The 21,705-nt window shown below is 44.7% G+C and overlaps 1 protein-coding gene across 1 annotated transcript in view; it reads right to left on the reverse strand.

Moving 5' to 3' along the window:
• NELL2 (neural EGFL like 2) overlaps nucleotides 1-21,705 on the reverse strand; it is a 394,581-nt gene that overhangs the window by 193,271 nt on the left and 179,605 nt on the right. Inside the window, exon 12 of the mRNA XM_044280375.1 lies at nucleotides 17,403-17,531. Within this exon, the coding sequence (XP_044136310.1) occupies nucleotides 17,403-17,531 (129 nt within the window). The remainder of the gene's footprint in view (nucleotides 1-17,402; nucleotides 17,532-21,705) is intronic.

Genomic DNA, 21,705 nt, shown 5'->3' on the forward strand with positions numbered 1-21,705 from the left:
CACTTTTCAGCAACTATTTGACATTGTGCTTCGTCCACATCATCGGTAGACTTCAGCCTACATAGACGATATTGTCATCCACAGTACCGACTGGGAACAGGCTGTAGTGGACTCCCTTCGTAAAGCTGGCCTAACTGCTAACCCAAAAAAATGTGCAATAGGGTTAGAACACACTAAGCACCTGGGGTATGTCATTGGTCGCGGAGTCCTCAAATGCCAAGTGAACAAAATAGAGGTGAACCGGAATTGTCCCCGACCTGTAACCACTAGGCAAATAAAGTAATTCCTGGGAATGGTGGGCTATTACATGAGGTTTGTTCCCCACTTTGCTACTCTAGCTGCGCCCTTGACAGGGCTCTTAAAGGGACGACAATCTGTGATGGTTCGCTGGGATGATTGAGCGGAAGAGGTTTTTGCCGCTTTGAAGTCGGTCCTGTGTGGGTCACCGATTTTGGTGATGCCTGACTTCAAGAGGGAGTTCATGGTACAAACGGATGCCTCCGAAATAGGCCTCGGTGCTGTACTGTCTTAGGAAGTTAACGGGCAGGAGCATCCCGTTGTCTTCCAAAGCCGCAAGCTCATCCCAGCCAAAATCAGGTACAGTATAGTGGAGTGCCTGGCTATCAAGTGGGCACTCGAGTCTCTCCGCTACTATTTGTTGGGGAGAAAGTTCCTCCTGGTGACTGACCACTCCCCTCTCAATTGGATGAGCCAAGCCAAAGACAGGAATGCCCAGGTCACCAGATGGTTTTTGTCTCTGCAGAACTTGAAGTTCTCTGTAGAACACAGAGTAGGCCGGTTGCAGAGAAACACGAATGCCCTGCCCCAGGTGCATAATCTGGCATGTGTCCACCCCCTCAGGGTTGAACAAAAGGGGGGTTATGTGACACAGTGAGGGGTTGTCTCTGGCAAGGCAGGTATTTGCCTCCCAGCATGTGTGGCTAGGCTGGTTTCCAGCCAGGTGAGGTCAAATACCGGACCGGAGTTAAAGTGCCATTCCGAGTTTTGGAAGCACCTGGCTGTCCTTAAATAGGCAGCTGGGCTCAGCAGAGATGTCTCTCTTTTTGGGATCTGAGGCTTTGTGCCGTGCTGGAGGGCTGGGAGACGCATGCTGGGGAAACAGGCCCCCTAAAGCCTGCTGTGGACTACTGGAGGCAGAACTGCCAGCAAGGTGACTTGTGTTACATGAACTTTCCATTGTGTGTGAATTAACACCAAGACTGCAAAGTTACGTACTGTTTTGTGCAATTGCCTCAAGTGTGAATAAACACTGACGTTTGAGTTAAGAACTTGTATTTTGCCTCTGTACTGTGTGCGCTTACCCTATCTACCAGAGCGAAACCCCACTATATATATATATATATATATATATATAAATATTGTACAATTCCTATTGTTAAATCTCTTTACTCTGTATTCAGAAGTAAATACAGAGTATACACAAAATGTGTATCAGCTTTAATGAGCCACTCACTAATAACTGTACTCATAGTATAAAGCACAAATTATAGCCTAGAAACTTTAAATAGCACAGCAGTGAACACTGTGGGAGATGCAAACCAAGGCATTTCTCCTACTTGGTCTAATAGCTGTGCAGGTCACCCAACATGCACATAATAATTCACTATTTTTTAGCTTTAATGGTAATTTTTCTTCAGTCACCTAGGTTAAATTGCTTGGCAATTGAATGCGCTGTGAATCATCTTAGAGCACGGCTGTCAAGTCATATTTCATTACATTTAATCTCGTATACTTGTTTTCAAATATTACGGGAATACATTTTGAAGTACAAGCATAGATGATATTATAAATGTCATTCTCATTCTTTAACAGCGAGAGACTTATCAATCAAATAAACATGAATATAACATTTCTGTAAAAAGTGTAGTAACATAGTCAATGTGGTTTCTGGCAGGTAACAGGCACGATTTTTGTGTCTAAAATGATTTTATAATGTGCTAGATTATAAAAAATAAAAGGTAATTTTGAAATTTAAAAACAGATTTATTTTCTGACCGGTTAGAACGGTACATGATGTAAAATGTAGTGAAGGTAATCTTCTTACCAGTGACTGTATTTGTGAGTTATAACCGCACTTCTTATCCTCAGCCGTGTCATGTGACCAACACTTTGATCTCCAACTGACACAGGACAGGAAGTCAGTTATTTATTTATCTATTCCTATGAGACTGACATTTATCTTTCATAGGAATACATAGAGAAACTGACTTCCTGTCCACACATACACTGCCTGTCAAAAAAAAAGTCACTAACTGGATTTAAGCAAATAGTTATGAGCCTCCTATAGGTTGATTACTGCATGGGCGATTATCTTTCAGCTGGTGCAATGAGTTGCTTCTCATTTCTTAAACAACCATGTCAAAAGATACATCTCTTGGTTGTGGAAAAGATGGTAGTCTGTTTGAGAAAGGTCAAATCAGGGGCATGCATCAAGCAGAGAAAACATCTAAGGAGATTGCAGAAACTACTAAAATTGGGTTAAGAACTGTCCAATGCATTATTAAAAACTGGATAGATAGTGGGACCCATCGTAATCGAGGAAGAAATGTGGTGGGAAAAAAATCCTGAATGATCGTGATTGGCGATCACTTAAACGTTTGGTGAAATCAAATCGAAGAAAAACAGTAGAACTCAGGGCTATGTTTGATAGCAAAAGTAAGAGCATTTCCTATGCACAATACGTAGGGAATTCAAGGGATTGGGACTGAACAGCTGTGGAGCCATAAGAAAACCACTAATCAGTGAGGCAAACCAGAAAAAAAGTCTAAAAGTCTTCAATTTGCTAGGGAGCATAAAGATTGGACTCTGGAGCAATGGAAGAAGGTCACGTTGTCTGATGAGTCCAGATTTACCCTGTTCCAGAGTGATGGGCGCATCAGGGTAAGAAGAGAGGCAGATGAAGTGATGCACCCATCATGCCTAGTGCCTACTGTACAAGCCTGTGGGGGCAGTGCTATGATCTGGGGTTGCTGCAGTTGGTCAGGTCTAGGTTCAGCAACAGTATGTGCTCCAAGAATGAGGTCAGCTGACTACCTGAACATACTAAATGACCAGTTTATTACATCAATGGATTTTTTCTTTCCTGATGGCACGGCATATTCCAAGATGACAATGCCAGGATTCATCGGGCTCAAATTGTGAAAGAGTGGTTCAGGGAGCATGAAACATCATTTTCACACATGGATTGGCCACCACAGTGTCCAAACCTTAACCCCATTGAGAATCTTTCGAATGTGCTGGAGAAGGCTTTGGGCAGCGGTCAGACACTACCATCATCAATGCAAGATCTTGGCGAAAAATGTATGCAACACTGGATGGAAATAAATCTTGTGACATTGCAGAAGCTTATCGAAACAATGACACAGCGAATGCGTGCCGTAATCAAAGTTAAAGGAGGTCCAACTAAATATTTTTGGTGGCGACTTTTTTGGGCAAGGGCAGTGTATAATGCTGTGTTATTTGGAACATCTGTCCCTAGGAAAGCATAATTGTCATGATCATTGGCCCGTGTAAACGGGCCTTTAGTCAGCAGCCAGTATTGGTAGGGCTAAGCAGATCAAGGATTTTTTAAGACAAAAAGTGGTACAGACTTTTTGGTGGGGATATTTAAATATCAGAAGCAGGTGATGCTAGGGAGGCTTATTCCCATTGCGGCCTGCTATTAGCTTCCCTCTCTCCCGACTATATTAATAAGTGCCATAGAGTCATCTCACATACACATTCAGAGAGCCAGAACTTTTTTTTCATCCAAGCAGCCATACGAGTGCTTGTTTTTTCGCTGGGCAGTTTTTATTGGTAGTATTTTGGGGTTCATATAACAGTAGCCAGAAAGTGTCTAATCCCTTTAAGCACTTAGAGTACTGTAAGATATGTAGGCCCACTGCTCTGACCCACTGTTCATTTCAATATAATGCAGGAATGAAACCAGAAGCTTGATTTCTCCCATTTAAAAGCATAATATTGCTCAATATGTTTGCCAAGCATCACTTGCATTAGTAAAATCAGATCACATTATAGTCAACAACCAAAATTGTATTTAGAGCATTGAATGATCAAAGCCCACAGTTCATCCAATGCACTTCTATTCTGTGTGACATAAACAGATGCTTGTATGTTATAATGCATATTGATTGTTATATCACATACAGCATTCTTTTTTCTCCAATCCTACAACTGTATAATGCCCCAAACAATTCTACTAATACATATGGAAGCACTGATATAGTGGTTTATGCCAATGCATTGAATATGTAGCTTTTCTGTGCTGACGGCACTATATATCTGTCATTCCTAGCAATATAAGTTTGGAATGGATAATTTGCCATTTTACTTGATATGATATGTGTTGCACACCTAATGAGTTATTACAGGTACCCATATATTGCTACTGTGACACCTATTAACATCAGAATTTTGTGGGGGTGGGTGATTTACAGATCACCCATATAATTCATGTAATTACCTTAGGATAGTAATAACGGAAAAAACAGTCATGACATGTGCCATAAGTAGCTGACCGAAAAAAAAATAACTCTTAGGGTGCGACCACATGGTGCCATTGTATGGCGCTTGTGATACAGCCGTGCTGCGTTTTAGTACCGCGGCTAAAATGGCCTAAGCGGGCTCTAATTACACTAATGAGGCTGCACTATTCCGTGGGTCTGTACTGTTAATGGCCGAACAGCAGCTTGAATACCGTGCAGCCATTAACAATACAGACCCAATGAACGGTGCTGGCTCATTAGTGTAATCAGAGCCCGCTGAGGCCCTTTTGGTCATGCGGTACTCGAACGCAGCATGGCCATGTCACATTGTATGGTTGTATCCCTATACCTTCATATAAGCATCATAAAACTATAATAGATTCACACAAATAGGAGCTCTATTTAAAGCCCCCCATACAGTGGCAACTGAGGGGATTACTTCTGAGGGGCTGTGTTTTGGTGGTGCAGCAAAGAAGATTGCAGCGCTATGGGTGCCCCCGGCATTGGGCACTGATTAGAGACTAATGAAGTTAGTCTCTGATGGTGTGATTGTGTAGAGGGATGAGATTCTCTCACCCATTTGTCCCCTGCAACACAATGACAGAGGACCAATGATTTACTACAGAAGCCAGGGGCTTAACAAAGACTGCCGGGTCTACCATAAACATTTGCCTACTAGGCTATGTCATAAGCATGGTGTAATAGGTTGTCTGTCAGTACAGGCATTAATGCTTTGAAATACTTTGTAGTTGTTTCAAGTCTTTCAAGTCTCCTAGGGGAGAAAAAAGTTAGATATTATAAAGTTTTATGGGAAAAAAAGGACACCCCCACACCCCCCAAAAAAAGCGAAAAAACACAATTTCTCATAATTTCATATTTAATTTTTTTTACAATAGTTCACCATAAGCCATCATTCACGATTCAGCGTTCTATCAGTGATTTCCATCAGTAATTTTTAGCCAAAACCAGGTGCGGCTCTAAACACAGAACAGGAGCAGATCTTTCCCTTATGTCTGTGGAGGCTCCACTCCTGGTTTTGGCTCACAATTAGAGTTGAGCGAACACCTGGATGTTCGGGTTCGAGAAGTTCGGCCGAACATCCCGGAAATGTTCGGGTTCGGGATCCGAACCCGATCCGAACTTCGTCCCGAACCCGAACCCCATTGAAGTCAATGGGGACCCGAACTTTTCGGCACTAAAAAGGCTGTAAAACAGCCCAGGAAAGAGCTAGAGGGCTGCAAAAGGCAGCAACATGTAGGTAAATCCCCTGCAAACAAATGTGGATAGGGAAATGAATTAAAATAAAAATTAAATAAATAAAAATTAACCAAAATCAATTGGAGAGAGGTTCCATAGCAGAGAATCTGGCTTCCCGTCACCCACCACTGGAACAGTCCATTCTCAGATATTTAGGCCCCGGCACCCAGGCAGAGGAGAGAGGTCCCGTAACAGAGAATCTGTCTTCATGTCAGCAGAGAATTAGTCTGCATGTCATAGCAGAGAATGAGGCTTCACGTCAGCCACCACTGCAACAGTCCATTGGCATATATTTAGGCCCAGCACCCAGGCAGAGGAGGGAGGTCCTGTAACAGAGAATCTGTCTTCATGTCAGCAGAGAATTAGTCTGCATGTCATAGCAGAGAATGAGGCTTCACGTCAGCCACCACTGCAACAGTCCATTGGCATATATTTAGGCCCAGCACACACACAGGCAGAGGAGAGAGGTCCCGTAACAGAGAATCTGGCTTCATGTCAGCAGAGAATCAGTCTGCATGTCATAGCAGAGAATGAGGCTTCACGTCAGCCACCACTGCAACAGTCCATTGGCATATATTTAGGCCCAGCACACACACAGGCAGAGGAGAGAGGTCCCGTAACAGAGGATCTGGCTTCATGTCAGCAGAGAATCAGTCTGCATGTCATAGCAGAGAATCAGGCTTCACGTCAGCCACCACTGCAACAGTCCATTGTCATAAATTTAGGCCCAGCACCCAGGCAGAGGAGAGAGGTCCCGTAACAGACAATCTGGCTTCATGTCAGCAGAGAATTAGTCTGCATGTCATAGCAGAGAATGAGGCTTCACGTCAGCCACCACTGCAACAGTCCATTGGCATATATTTAGGCCTAGCACACAGGCAGAGGAGAGAGGTCCCGTAACAGACAATCTGGCTTCATGTCAGCAGAGAATCAGTCTGCATGTCATAGCAGAGAATGAGGCTTCACGTCACCCACCACTGCAACAGTCCATTGGCATATATTTAGGCCTAGCACACAGGCAGAGCAGAGAGGTCCCGTAACAGACAATCTGGCTTCATGACAGCAGAGAATCAGTCTGCATGTCATAGCAGAGAATGAGGCTTCACGTCACCCACCACTGCAACAGTCCATTGGCATATATTTAGGCCTAGCACACAGGCAGAGCAGAGAGGTCCCGTAACAGACGATCTGGCTTCATGTCAGCAGAGAATCAGTCTGCATGTCATAGCAGAGAATGAGGCTTCACGTCAGCCACCACTGCAACAGTCCATTGGCATATATTTAGGCCTAGCACACAGGCAGAGGAGAGAGGTCCCGTAACAGACAATCTGGCTTCATGTCAGCAGAGAATCAGTCTGCATGTCATAGCAGAGAATGAGGCTTCACGTCAGCCACCACTGCAACAGTCCATTGGCATATATTTAGGCCCAGCACCCAGGCAGAGGAGGGAGGTCCCGTAACAGACAATCTGGCTTCATGTCAGCAGAGAATCAGTCTGCATGTCATAGCAGAGAATGAGGCTTCACGTCACCCACCACTGCAACAGTCCATTGGCATATATTTAGGCCCAGCACCCAGGCAGAGGAGGGAGGTCCCGTAACAGAGAATCTGTCTTCATGTCAGCAGAGAATTAGTCTGCATGTCATAGCAGAGAATGAGGCTTCACGTCAGCCACCACTGCAACAGTCCATTGGCATATATTTAGGCCCAGCACCCAGGCAGAGGAGGGAGGTCCCGTAACAGAGAATCTGTCTTCATGTCAGCAGAGAATTAGTCTGCATGTCATAGCAGAGAATGAGGCTTCACGTCAGCCACCACTGCAACAGTCCATTGGCATATATTTAGGCCCAGCACACACACAGGCAGAGGAGAGAGGTCCCGTAACAGACAATCTGGCTTCATGTCAGCAGAGAATTAGTCTGCATGTCATAGCAGAGAATGAGGCTTCACGTCAGCCACCACTGCAACAGTCCATTGGCATATATTTAGGCCCAGCACACACACAGGCAGAGGAGAGAGGTCCCGTAACAGAGAATCTGTCTTCATGTCAGCAGAGAATTAGTCTGCATGTCATAGCAGAGAATGAGGCTTCACGTCACCCACCACTGCAACAGTCCATTGGCATATATTTAGGCCCAGCACCCAGGCAGAGGAGGGAGGTCCCGTAACAGAGAATCTGTCTTCATGTCAGCAGAGAATTAGTCTGCATGTCATAGCAGAGAATGAGGCTTCACGTCAGCCACCACTGCAACAGTCCATTGGCATATATTTAGGCCCAGCACACACACAGGCAGAGGAGAGAGGTCCCGTAACAGAGGATCTGGCTTCATGTCAGCAGAGAATCAGTCTGCATGTTATAGCAGAGAATCAGGCTTCACGTCAGCCACCACTGCAACAGTCCATTGTCATAAATTTAGGCCCAGCACCCAGGCAGAGGAGGGAGGTCCCGTAACAGACAATCTGGCTTCATGACAGCAGAGAATTAGTCTGCATGTCATAGCAGAGAATCAGGCTTCATGTCAGCCACCACTGCAACAGTCCATTGGCATATATTTAGGCCTAGCACACAGGCAGAGGAGAGGTTCATTCAACTTTGGGTAGCATCGCAATATAATGGTAAAATGAAAATAAAAATAGGATTGAATGAGGAAGTGCCCTGGAGTCCAATAATATATGGTTATGGGGAGGTAGTTAATGTCTAATCTGGACAAGGGACGGACAGGTCCTGTGGGATCCATGCCTGGTTCATTTTTATGAACGTCAGCTTGTCCACATTGGCTGTAGACAGGCGGCTGCGTTTGTCTGTAATGACGCCCCCTGCCGTGCTGAATACACGTTCAGACAAAACGCTGGCTGCCGGGCAGGCCAGCACCTCCAAGGCATAAAAGGCTAGCTCTGGCCACGTGGACAATTTAGAGACCCAGAAGTTGAATGGGGCCGAACCATCAGTCAGTACGTGGAGGGGTGTGCACACGTACTGTTCCACCATGTTAGTGAAATGTTGCCTCCTGCTAACACGTTGCGTATCAGGTGGTGGTGCAGTTAGCTGTGGCGTGTTGACAAAAGTTTTCCACATCTCTGCCATGCTAACCCTGCCCTCAGAGGAGCTGGCCGTGACACAGCTGCCTTGGCGACCTCTTGCTCCTCCTCTGCCTTGGCCTTGGGCTTCCACTTGTTCCCCTGTGACATTTGGGAATGCTCTCAGTAGCGCGTCTACCAACGTGCGCTTGTACTCGCGCATCTTCCTATCACGCTCCAGTGCAGGAAGTAAGGTGGGCACATTGTCTTTGTAGCGTGGATCCAGCAGGGTGGCAACCCAGTAGTCCGCACAGGTTAAAATGTGGGCAACTCTGCTGTCGTTGCGCAGGCACTGCAGCATGTAGTCGCTCATGTGTGCCAGGCTGCCCAGGGGTAAGGACAAGCTGTCCTCTGTGGGAGGCGTATCGTCATCGTCCTGCCTTTCCCCCCAGCCACGCACCAGTGATGGACCCGAGCTGCGTTGGGTGCCACCCCGCTGTGACCATGCTTCATCCTCATCCTCCTCCACCTCCTCCTCATCCTCGTCCTCCTCGTCCTCCAGTAGTGGGCCCTGGCTGGCCACATTTGTACCTGGCCTCTGCTGTTGCCAAAAACCTCCCTCTGAGTCACTTCGAAGAGACTGGCCTGAAAGTGCTAAAAATGACCCCTCTTCCTCCTCCTCCTCCTCCTCCTCCTGGGCCACCTCCTCTTCCATCATCGCCCTAAGTGTTTTCTCAAGGAGACATAGAAGTGGTATTGTAACGCTGATAACGGTGTCATCGCCACTGGCCATGTTGGTGGAGTACTCGAAACAGCGCAACAGGGCACACAGGTCTCGCATGGAGGCCCAGTCATTGGTGGTGAAGTGGTGCTGTTCTGTAGTGCGACTGACCCGTGCGTGCTGCAGCTGAAACTCCACTATGGCCTGCTGCTGCTCGCACAGTCTGTCCAGCATGTGCAAGGTGGAGTTCCACCTGGTGGGCACGTCGCATATGAGGCGGTGAGCGGGAAGGCCGAAGTTACGCTGTAGCGCAGACAGGCGAGCAGCAGCAGGATGTGAACGCCGGAAGCGCGAACAGACGGCCCGCACTTTATGCAGCAGCTCTGACATGTCGGGGTAGTTGTGAATGAACTTCTGCACCACCAAATTCAGCACATGCGCCAAGCAAGGGATGTGCGTCAAATTGGCTAGTCCCAGAGCTGCAACGAGATTTCGCCCATTATCACACACCACCAGGCCGGGCTTGAGGCTCACCGGCAGCAACCACTCGTCGGTCTGTTGTTCAATACCCCGCCACAACTCCTGTGCGGTGTGGGGCCTGTCCCCCAAACATATGAGTTTCAGAATGGCCTGCTGACGTTTACCCCGGGCTGTGCTGAAGTTGGTGGTGAAGGTGTGTGGCTGACTGGATGAGCAGGTGGAAGAAGAGGAGGAGGAAGCCGAGAAGGAGGAGGTGGCAACAGGAGGCAAAGAATGTTGCCCTGCGATCCTTGGCGGCGGAAGGACGTGCGCCAAACAGCTCTCCGCCTGGGGCCCAGCTGCCACTACATTTACCCAGTGTGCAGTTAGGGAGATATAGCGTCCCTGGCCGTGCTTACTGGTCCACGTATCTGTGGTTAGGTGGACCTTGCCACAGATGGCGTTGCGCAGTGCACACTTGATTTTATCGGATACTTGGTTGTGCAGGGAAGGCACGGCTCTCTTGGAGAAGTAGTGGCGGCTGGGAACAACATACTGTGGGACAGCAAGCGACATGAGCTGTTTGAAGCTGTCTGTGTCCACCAGCCTAAATGACAGCATTTCATAGGCCAGTAGTTTAGAAATGCTGGCATTCAGGGCCAGGGATCGAGGGTGGCTAGGTGGGAATTTACGCTTTCTATCAAATGTTTGTGAGATGGAGAGCTGAACGCTGGCGTGTGACATGGTTGAGACGCTTGGTGACGGAGGTGGTGGTGGTGGTGTTGGTGGTACATCCCCTGTTTGCTGGGCGGCAGGTGCCAACGTTCCTCCAGAGGCGGAGGAAGAGGCCGAGGCGGCAGCAGCAGAATAGGCCGAGGCGGCAGCAGCAGAAGAGGTAGCAGGGGGAGCCTGAGTGACTTCCTTGGTTTTAAGGTGTTTACTCCACTGCAGTTCATGCTTTGCATGCAGGTGCCTGGTCATGCAGGTTGTGCTCAGGTTCAGAACGTTAATGCCTCGCTTCAGGCTCTGATGGCACAGCGTGCAAACCACTCGGGTCTTGTCGTCAGCACATTGTTTGAAGAAGTGCCATGCCAGGGAACTCCTTGAAGCTGCCTTTGGGGTGCTCGGTCCCAGATGGCGGCGGTCAGTAGCAGGCGGAGTCTCTTGGCGGCGGGTGTTCTGCTTTTGCCCACTGCTCCCTCTTTTGCTACGCTATTGGCTCGGTCTCACCACTGCCTCTTCCTCCGAACTGTGAAAGTCAGTGGCACGACCTTCATTCCATGTGGGGTCTAGGACCTCATCGTCCCCTGCATCGTCTTCCACCCAGTCTTGATCCCTGACCTCCTGTTCAGTCTGCACACTGCAGAAAGACGCAGCAGTTGGCACCTGTGTTTCGTCATCATCAGAGACATGCTGAGGTGGTATTCCCATGTCCTCATCATCAGGAAACATAAGTGGTTGTGCGTCAGTGCATTCTATGTCTTTCACCGCTGGGGAAGGGCTAGGTGGATGCCCTTGGGAAACCCTGCCAGCGGAGTCTTCAAACAGCATAAGAGACTGCTGCATAACTTGAGGCTGAGACAGTTTCCCTGGTATGCATGGGGGTGATGTGACAGACTGATGGGGTTGGTTTTCAGGCGCCATCTGTGCGCTTTCTGCAGAAGACTGGGTGGGAGATAATGTGAACGTGCTGGATCCACTGTCGGCCACCCAATTGACTAATGCCTGTACCTGCTCAGGCCTTACCATCCTTAGAACGGCATTGGGCCCCACCATATATCGCTGTAAATTCTGGCGGCTACTGGGACCTGAGGTAGTTGGTACACTAGGACGTGTGGATGTGGCAGAACGGCCACGTCCTCTCCCAGCACCAGAGGGTCCACTAACACCACCACGACCATGTCCACGTCCGCGTCCCTTACTAGATGTTTTTCTCATTGTTATGGTTCACCACAACAACAAATATATTATTTGGCCCAATGTATTGTATTCAAATTCAGCGGGATATAAATTTGAGGCCTAGTATTTAGGCGCTGGGTGACCGGTATGGATTTAGTGACAGAATTAGACTTGGAAATGCACAGAAGCGTGTGTGTGAAGTTATTCTGAATGACCCTATGTGCACCTTCAATATGATCTACCCTTTTAGGGATAGATTTCAAATAGCTCTGATATAGCAGAAACGACTAAATTATGAAATTGCTAAATTGGGAATTGTATTTCAACCCAGAACAAAAAATGTGCTTTGACGGACACTAAATAACTTTCCCAGCCACAACAGGACAGCGGTAACGAGAGATTTAGCGGGATATAAATTTGAGGCCTAGTATTTAGGCGCTGGGTGACAGGTATGGGTTTAGTGACAGAATTAGATTTGGAAATGCACAGTAGCGGGTGTGTGAAGTTATTCTGAATGACCCTATGTGCACCTTGAATATTATATACCCTTTTAGGGATAGATTTCAAATAGCTATGATATAGCAGAAACCACAAAATTATGAAATTGCTAAATTGGGAATTGTATTTCAACCCAGAACAAGAAATGTGCTTGAACGGACACTAAATAACTCGCCCAGCTACAGCACTAAGGACAGATTTAGCGGGATATAAATTTGAGGCCTAGTATTTAGGCGCTGGGTGACAGGTATGGGTTTAGTGCCAGAATTAGACTTGGAAATACACAGTAGCGGGTGTGTGTGAAGTTATTCTGAATGACCCAATGTGCACCTTGAATATTATATACCCTTTTAGGGATAGATTTCAAATAGCTCTGATATAGCAGAAACCACTAAATTATGAAATTGCTAAATTGGGAATTGTATTTCAACCCAGAACAAGAAATGTGCTTGAACGGACACTAAATAACTCGCCCAGCTACAGCACTAGGGACAGATTTAGCGGGATATAAATTTGAGGCCTAGTATTTAGGCGCTGGGTGACAGGTATGGGTTTAGTGCCAGAATTAGAGTTGGAAATACACAGTAGCGGGTGTGTGTGAAGTTATTCTGAATGACCCAATGTGCACCTTGAATATTATATACCCTTTTAGGGATAGATTTCAAATAGCTCTGATATAGCAGAAACCACTAAATTATGAAATTGCTAAATTGGGAATTGTATTTCAACCCAGAACAAGAAATGTGCTTGAACGGACACTAAATAACTCGCCCAGCTACAGCACTAAGGACAGATTTAGCGGGATATAAATTTGAGGCCTAGTATTTAGGCGCTGGGTGACAGGTATGGGTTTAGTGCCAGAATTAGACTTGGAAATACACAGTAGCGGGTGTGTGTGAAGTTATTCTGAATGACCCAATGTGCACCTTGAATATTATATACCCTTTTAGGGATAGATTTCAAATAGCTCTGATATAGCAGAAACCACTAAATTATGAAATTGCTAAATTGGGAATTGTATTTCAACCCAGAACAAGAAATGTGCTTGAACGGACACTAAATAACTCGCCCAGCTACAGCACTAAGGACAGATTTAGCGGGATATAAATTTGAGGCCTAGTATTTAGGCGCTGGGTGACAGGTATGGGTTTAGTGCCAGAATTAGACTTGGAAATACACAGTAGCGGGTGTGTGTGAAGTTATTCTGAATGACCCAATGTGCACCTTGAATATTATATACCCTTTTAGGGATAGATTTCAAATAGCTCTGATATAGCAGAAACCACTAAATTATGAAATTGCTAAATTGGGAATTGTATTTCAACCCAGAACAAGAAATGTGCTTGAACGGACACTAAATAACTCGCCCAGCTACAGCACTAGGGACAGATTTAGCGGGATATAAATTTGAGGCCTAGTATTTAGGCGCTGGGTGACAGGTATGGGTTTAGTGCCAGAATTAGACTTGGAAATACACAGTAGCGGGTGTGTGTGAAGTTATTCTGAATGACCCAATGTGCACCTTGAATATTATATACCCTTTTAGGGATAGATTTCAAATAGCTCTGATATAGCAGAAACCACTAAATTATGAAATTGCTAAATTGGGAATTGTATTTCAACCCAGAACAAGAAATGTGCTTGAACGGACACTAAATAACTCGCCCAGCTACAGCACTAAGGACAGATTTAGCGGGATATAAATTTGAGGCCTAGTATTTAGGCGCTGGGTGACAGGTATGGGTTTAGTGCCAGAATTAGACTTGGAAATACACAGTAGCGGGTGTGTGTGAAGTTATTCTGAATGACCCAATGTGCACCTTGAATATTATATACCCTTTTAGGGATAGATTTCAAATAGCTCTGATATAGCAGAAACCACTAAATTATGAAATTGCTAAATTGGGAATTGTATTTCAACCCAGAACAAGAAATGTGCTTGAACGGACACTAAATAACTCGCCCAGCTACAGCACTAAGGACAGATTTAGCGGGATATAAATTTGAGGCCTAGTATTTAGGCGCTGGGTGACAGGTATGGGTTTAGTGCCAGAATTAGACTTGGAAATACACAGTAGCGGGTGTGTGTGAAGTTATTCTGAATGACCCAATGTGCACCTTGAATATTATATACCCTTTTAGGGATAGATTTCAAATAGCTCTGATATAGCAGAAACCACTAAATTATGAAATTGCTAAATTGGGAATTGTATTTCAACCCAGAACAAGAAATGTGCTTGAACGGACACTAAATAACTCGCCCAGCTACAGCACTAGGGACAGATTTAGCGGGATATAAATTTGAGGCCTAGTATTTAGGCGCTGGGTGACAGGTATGGGTTTAGTGCCAGAATTAGACTTGGAAATACACAGTAGCGGGTGTGTGTGAAGTTATTCTGAATGACCCAATGTGCACCTTGAATATTATATACCCTTTTAGGGATAGATTTCAAATAGCTCTGATATAGCAGAAACCACTAAATTATGAAATTGCTAAATTGGGAATTGTATTTCAACCCAGAACAAGAAATGTGCTTGAACGGACACTAAATAACTCGCCCAGCTACAGCACTAGGGACAGATTTAGCTGGATATAAATTTGAGGCCTAGTATTTAGGCGCTGGGTGACAGGTATGGGTTTAGTGCCAGAATTAGACTTGGAAATACACAGTAGCGGGTGTGTGTGAAGTTATTCTGAATGACCCAATGTGCACCTTGAATATTATATACCCTTTTAGGGATAGATTTCAAATAGCTCTGATATAGCAGAAACCACTAAATTATGAAATTGCTAAATTGGGAATTGTATTTCAACCCAGAACAAGAAATGTGCTTGAACGGACACTAAATAACTCGCCCAGCTACAGCACTAAGGACAGATTTAGCGGGATATAAATTTGAGGCCTAGTATTTAGGCGCTGGGTGACCGGTATGGATTTAGTGACAGAATTAGACTGGGATATGGCCAAAAAATAAACAGACTATTGCTGGTTAAATGCACTTGGTGTGACAGCTTCACCCTGATGTAGGCTTTAGCCAAAAAACAACCACACCATTGAGGGTTAAATGCACTTGGTGACAGGCGCAGCTTGCCCCTGATTTAGTATATGGCCAAAAAATGAACAGACTATTGCTGGTTAAATGCACTTGGTGTGACAGCTTCACCCTGATGTAGGCTTTAGCCAAAAAACAACCACACCATTGAGGGTTAAATGCACTTGGTGACAGGCGCAGCTTGCCCCTGATTTTGTATATGGCCAAAAAATGAACAGACTATTGCTGGTTAAATGCACTTGGTGTGACAGCTTCACCCTGATGTAGGCTTTAGCCAAAAAACAACCACACCATTGAGGGTTAAATGCACTTGGTCGCAGCTTGTGCTGGCGCACCACAAGACACAAAATGGCCGCCGATCACCCCAGAAAAATGTGACTGACAAATGGTCTGGGCAGCCTAAAAACAGTGAGCAATTGAGGATCAGCAGCTCAATGATCCACAGCTGCAGATCGATCAGTTAATCAAGTCCTTTGGAGGAGTTAATCTGCCTAATCTCGCCCTACTGTCGCAGCCGCAACCTCTCCCTACGCTAATCAGAGCAGAGTGACGGGCGGCGCTATGTGACTCCAGCTTAAATAGAGGCTGGGTCACATGGTGCTCTGGCCAATCACAGCCATGCCAATAGTAGGCATGGCTGTGATGGCCTCTTGGGGCAAGTAGTATGACGCTTGTTGATTGGCTGCTTTGCAGCCTTTCAAAAAGCGCCAAGAAAGCGTCACAAAAGCGCGAAGAAAGCGACGAACACCGAACCCGAACCCGGACTTTTACGAAAATGTCCGGGTTCGGGTCCGTGTCACGGACACCCCAAAATTCGGTACGAACCCGAACTATACAGTTCGAGTTCGCTCATCCCTACTCACAATCACTGATGGAAATCATTGACCCCTAAAAAAAACTCTAAATAATGACATCAATAAATTATATGAACCCCAAAATACTACCAATAAAAAACTGCCCAGCAAAAAAAACAAGCCCTCTTATGGCTGTTTAGATGAAAAAAAAAAGTTCTTTCTCTCTGAATATAATAAAATAAAATTACTTTGTTTTTCCATAAAGCTTGTGTTTTATGCAGAAGTAATTAAATGTAATTGCCATATTTATACAATAGTCATAGAATAAAAACAACAAACAAAACATGGTATAATTTATAAATGAAAGCTAATCAATGAATTATACAGTGCAGCATGTACCCGAAAATTGCACAACTTAATGCAACTAAATAGTTAATACAACTCCTTCTGTCCCTGTGGTAATGTAAAAATAAAAATGTCATGGTTCTTGCAAAGCGAAGATTAAAAAAAAAAAAATTGCTTGATCTTTAACACCCAAAACACATGCAGTATCAGAGGGTTAATAAAGGGGGTTTTCAGGCTCCTGATAGGCCAATAATATCCAATCGGTGAGGGTTCAACACCCCGCACCCCTACCAATCAGCTGTTCTCCGCAGCCTCTTGCACTGGAACTAACTTTGGGGCAGATTTATCATAGCCCAGCATACAAAGCTATGACGAGAAGTATGTCTCATCATAAATTTGGCGCAGCATCCGATAGTCCATGCACCTGAACTGAAATCTATGCCAGAAAACTGGAATAGAAGATGACACATTTTTCGGGAAAATGGCAAGGTTGGTGGTGTAATTGTACTTGCGTAAAAAATTTTGTGCAAGTGCTGTTTAAAAAAAGTCACGGATGTGCCGTTTGAGACTTTTTCACACCACAAAAGTGGCGTATCTTTATGATGTGAAGATGATTTGTCCAGCGGCCTTCATATAACTTTACTCAGCTTTGCAGTAACATCTCTGCTGTGAATGACTTTGCAGTGAGCTCAAAAGTACAGTAACATGATGCAAAATTATATTTAGTCAAAACTGCCACCTACCTGTATTTAAATATTTAAAGGTTTCAGCCTTAAGTGCCTCATTAACCTGCAAATCAAACTCATCTCAGTGTAGACATATAGATATATATCTGATGTATGGCACACTTACCTTCGCAGTAAGCATTGTCTTCTCTAAGAGCCCGGAATCCATCGCGGCAGATACAGACAGCTTTGTCATCTAGGTTTTTGCAGACTGAGGACTCCATGCAATTATGTCCTTCCGAGCAGAAGTCATAACCTTAATGAGAACATTATATAATATTCATCGTTTGTGCAGAATAAATATCCATAAAAGAGTGATGCTATAAAATCTTCAAAAAAGCTGCAGGTGCTATCAATAATACATATATAGCCAGAAACAAGCACAGGGAATAGGCAATCCTGTCTCTAGTGTCTAAGACTAGCAGTGGAGGGGTATATGATCTCAGGTATATTGCAAGGGCTGTACAAGTATACATCCAAACCAATTACTTGTGCCTCAAATCACCCACACACATTCCACATGATCTATATCAAATATCTAATGTAACAGATGATTGGGCATCTCTTCCTTACCCCCTCACCATGGGCAGACTGAGCTGGCAGAGCAGAATGAGACCCCGATTACTATTAGTCCCTGGATTCCAGCATGGCCAAGAAACAATAAGCACATTGGATTCTATGACTTATGCCAGCTTTGATTTCCATTTCTATTTATTCCTGATGAATACAGTGATTGACATATCATGTCACATAGACATAAAGGATGGGTAAGCGTCTGTAGATGGGATAAATATATATTTCTTTCACCATTTATGTAACACTATTTTTGCACTCCATGGAGGGGTGATAGGAAACATTAGTGAAATGCTTGCAAAAAGTACTTCAGACTGATTTCCTTGAATGATTTTTCAGGCTTTCCTATATATGAAACAAAAACTACTGATCCTGATTTCTATTTAAATTTGCAATTTTACATTTTTCGACAATTAAAGATACATCACCAATAAGGGCAAACAGACCAAAACATTGGTCTAAAAAAGGGTGCCATGTTTTAGTCAGGCACAGAGAAAACAGTCCGGGTATGGGGAGAAGATTCCGCTGTGTGGCTTCTCCTTGGCCTTCTCTTCTTAACCCCTTAGTGACCAGCCTGTTTTGGGCCTTACTGACGTTCGTCACGTTCCAAGAGCTATAACTTTTTTTTTTTTTTTTTCCTTCTATGAGGGCTTGTTTTTTGCAGGAGAAGCTGTAGTTTTATGGCGCCAGTTTGGCGTTCACCGTAGGGTATAATTTATGTGATATTTATGTAGTCCTGCATTAAAAGTGTTAAACAGCCTGGATCGGCACTCCTGCCGGTCCAGGCTGTTAGAGCAGGGCCGCAGCTCTCGTGTGAGAACCGATCCCCCGCTCCCCACTGAACGGGGGACCCATGCAGCACTTAGACTGTGCCTCCTTAAAAGAAGCGGTGGCCCAGCCTAAGGCCCCTTAGTGAACGCCGTAAAAAGGCATATGGGTTGTCACTAAGGGGTTAACTGAGAAGTCTCCCACCTGTTAGCTATAGGGAGAGACATACAGTCCTGATCAATGGCAAAAAAAACAAGTTCCAAGTAGAGCTTCAACATGCAACAAGAAGAAATGGGAGTGAAACAAAACATTTTGAGCATTCAATTTAATGAAAACAACGAATTAACTAAAACAGGCTGTTTTTCAGCTGATCAAAAGTTTAGGACCACATGCCTTTAAAAGGCCAAATCTGTGCAAAGATGTGGATTCATTGTCATTTTCTGTCAGGTAGTCACATGTTGTGATGGCAAAGACAAAAAAACGCTCCCTTTTTGAACGTGGTCGGGTTGTTGAACTGCATAAGCAGGGTCGCTCACAGCGCACCATCGCTGCTCAAGTGGGAAGCAGTAAGACAGTCATTTGGAATGTCTTAAATGATCCTGAGGGTTATGGAACAAAAAAGTCAAGTGGAAGACCCAAAAAATGTCATCAGAACTGAGCCGGAGGATCCAATTGGCTGTCCGTCAAACAGCCAACATCCTCGACCCAAATTAAGGCCCTTACTGGTACTGACAGCAGCCCCATAACCATCAGATGGCATCTGAGACTGAAGGGCTTCAAAAACAAAAAACGTCTTCAAAAACCTCGTCTCCTTGAAGGCCACAGAACTGCTCGTTTGGACTTTGCAAGAGAGCACCAAACATGGGACATTCAAAGGTGGAAGAAAGTTTTATTCTCCGATGAGATTTTTTTTTACCCTTGATGGTCCTGATGGTTTCCAAAGTTACTGGCATGACAAGCAGATCCCACCTGAGATGTTTTCTACGCGCCACAGTGGAGGGGGCACCATAATGGTCTGGGGTGCTTTTTCCTTCAGTGGAACAATGGAGCTTCAGGAAGTGCAGGGGCGTCAAACGGCCGCTGGCTATGTCCAGATGTTGCAGAGAGCATTCCTCATGACTGAGGGCCCTCGTCTGTGTGGTAACGACTGGGTTTTTCAACAGGACAATTCTACAATACACAATGCCCACAGGACAATGGACTTCTTCCAGGAGAATAACATCACTCTTTTGGCCCATCCTGCGTGTTCCCCGATCTAAATCCAATTGAGAACCTTTGGGGATGGATGGCAAGGGAAGTTTACAAAAATGGACAACAGCTCCAGACAGTAGATGGCCTTCGTGCGGCCGTCTTCACCACTTGGAGAAATGTTTCCACTCACCTCATGGAAACGCTTGCATCAAGCATGCCGAAACAATTTTTTTAAGTGATGAACAATAACAGCGGAGCTACTCATTACTGAGTTCATGTTTGGAAGTTGGATTTCTGTTTTGGGGGGTTTCTTTTTTTTTGGGAGGTGTTGTCCTAAACTTTTGATCAGCTGAAAAACAGCCTGCTTCAGTTTATTCGTTGTTTTCATTAAATTGAATTAGCAAAAAATGTTTTGTCTCACTCCCATTTCTTCTTGTTGCATGTTGAAGCTCTACTTGGAACCTTGTTAAGATCCAGCCATGCTAAATATGATTTTTTGCCATTTTTCAAGTGGTCTTAAACTTTTGATCAGGACTGTATCAAGCAAGTCAAAGTGATTGAGAAGAAGCTTTCACAATGGACTCTTCTTCCCACTCTTGGACTCATCTCCTTTTGCCTAGCATGTTTGTAAACTATGTTTTCCCTTAAACGTGTCACATCATGAGGGACCCTCTCAGGACTTCAAATTATCTAAACCACCTGATCGCAGTTTCACTTTAAAGATCTCACTTCCATATTTATCCACATTGGGACCTTACTGTGATTACAGAATTCCATGCAAAATAAATATTTTTCCAAAATGATGTGACTGCTTCGGCCCATAGTTTATTTTTGTATGTGATTAAAGTACTTCCTGGGAGCCATTCATATATCATCACATGTAAAGACATGCCACAACTAACACCCAAATTACATACTGTGGATTTTGTAATTTAAAGGATAGATCATCAATATCTGATTGGTAGGGGTCTAACTATTGGTAATATCTCTGATGTAAGGTTGGCCTCCATACCAAGCACAGCACCATACACTGTATAGTGGATATGCTTGGCATTACAGCCCAGGCCCTTTCACTTAAACAGGACTGAGGCCTCATTCACGCTTCAGTGTTTGGTCAGCGATTTCCATCAGTGATTTGTGAGCCAAAACCAGAAGTGAAGCCTTCACAAAGATAAGGTATAAGGCAGGCATGTTTAACCTAGGGCCCTCCAGCTGTTGCAAAACTACAACTCCCAGCATGCCCGAACAGCCTACAGCAGGGCATTGTGGAATATGTAGTTTTACAACAGCTGGAGGGCTGCAGGTTGAGCATGCCTGGTATAAGGGAAAGATCTGCACCTGTTCTGTGGTTTTGACCTGCACCTGGTTTTGGCTCAGAATCACTGATGGAAATCACTGACCAAACACTGAAGTGTGAACAAGGCCTGAGTTGCACATGTCCCATGTGACTGATGAACATGACCTAGTCACTGGCCTAGGAAGAGGTTTTAGCACTCCTTCTAAAACAGCTGGCGGGTGGGGTTGCTGGGAGTTGTATTTCCTCTATTCTGATAGTGATGACAGATCCTGAGGATAGGACATCAATATTTTACTCCCGGAGAACCCATTTAGCGAAATCTCCTAGAAAAATTATCCGCAGGACTAATATATCTTCTAGAGTCTTGAAATGTATTGTTGTGGCTCTGGCTCTTTTAATTAAGGGAGGAAAATTCCATAAAGATGTTTTCTCTCTATTAAAATTCTGCACTGGATGACATAGGTATAACATGAATTCTTTTATATCTATAGCATAATATCTCAATCAATAATAAAAGAACATTATATTTGCACTATAATACTGCCAGTTGATGTGACCAGTAACCATGGCAATAAATGGATCCTGACAAAGACTCCACTAT

The sequence above is a fragment of the Bufo gargarizans genome, chromosome 2 (assembly GCF_014858855.1).
Source record: "Bufo gargarizans isolate SCDJY-AF-19 chromosome 2, ASM1485885v1, whole genome shotgun sequence".
Classification (NCBI taxonomy): domain Eukaryota; kingdom Metazoa; phylum Chordata; class Amphibia; order Anura; family Bufonidae; genus Bufo; species Bufo gargarizans.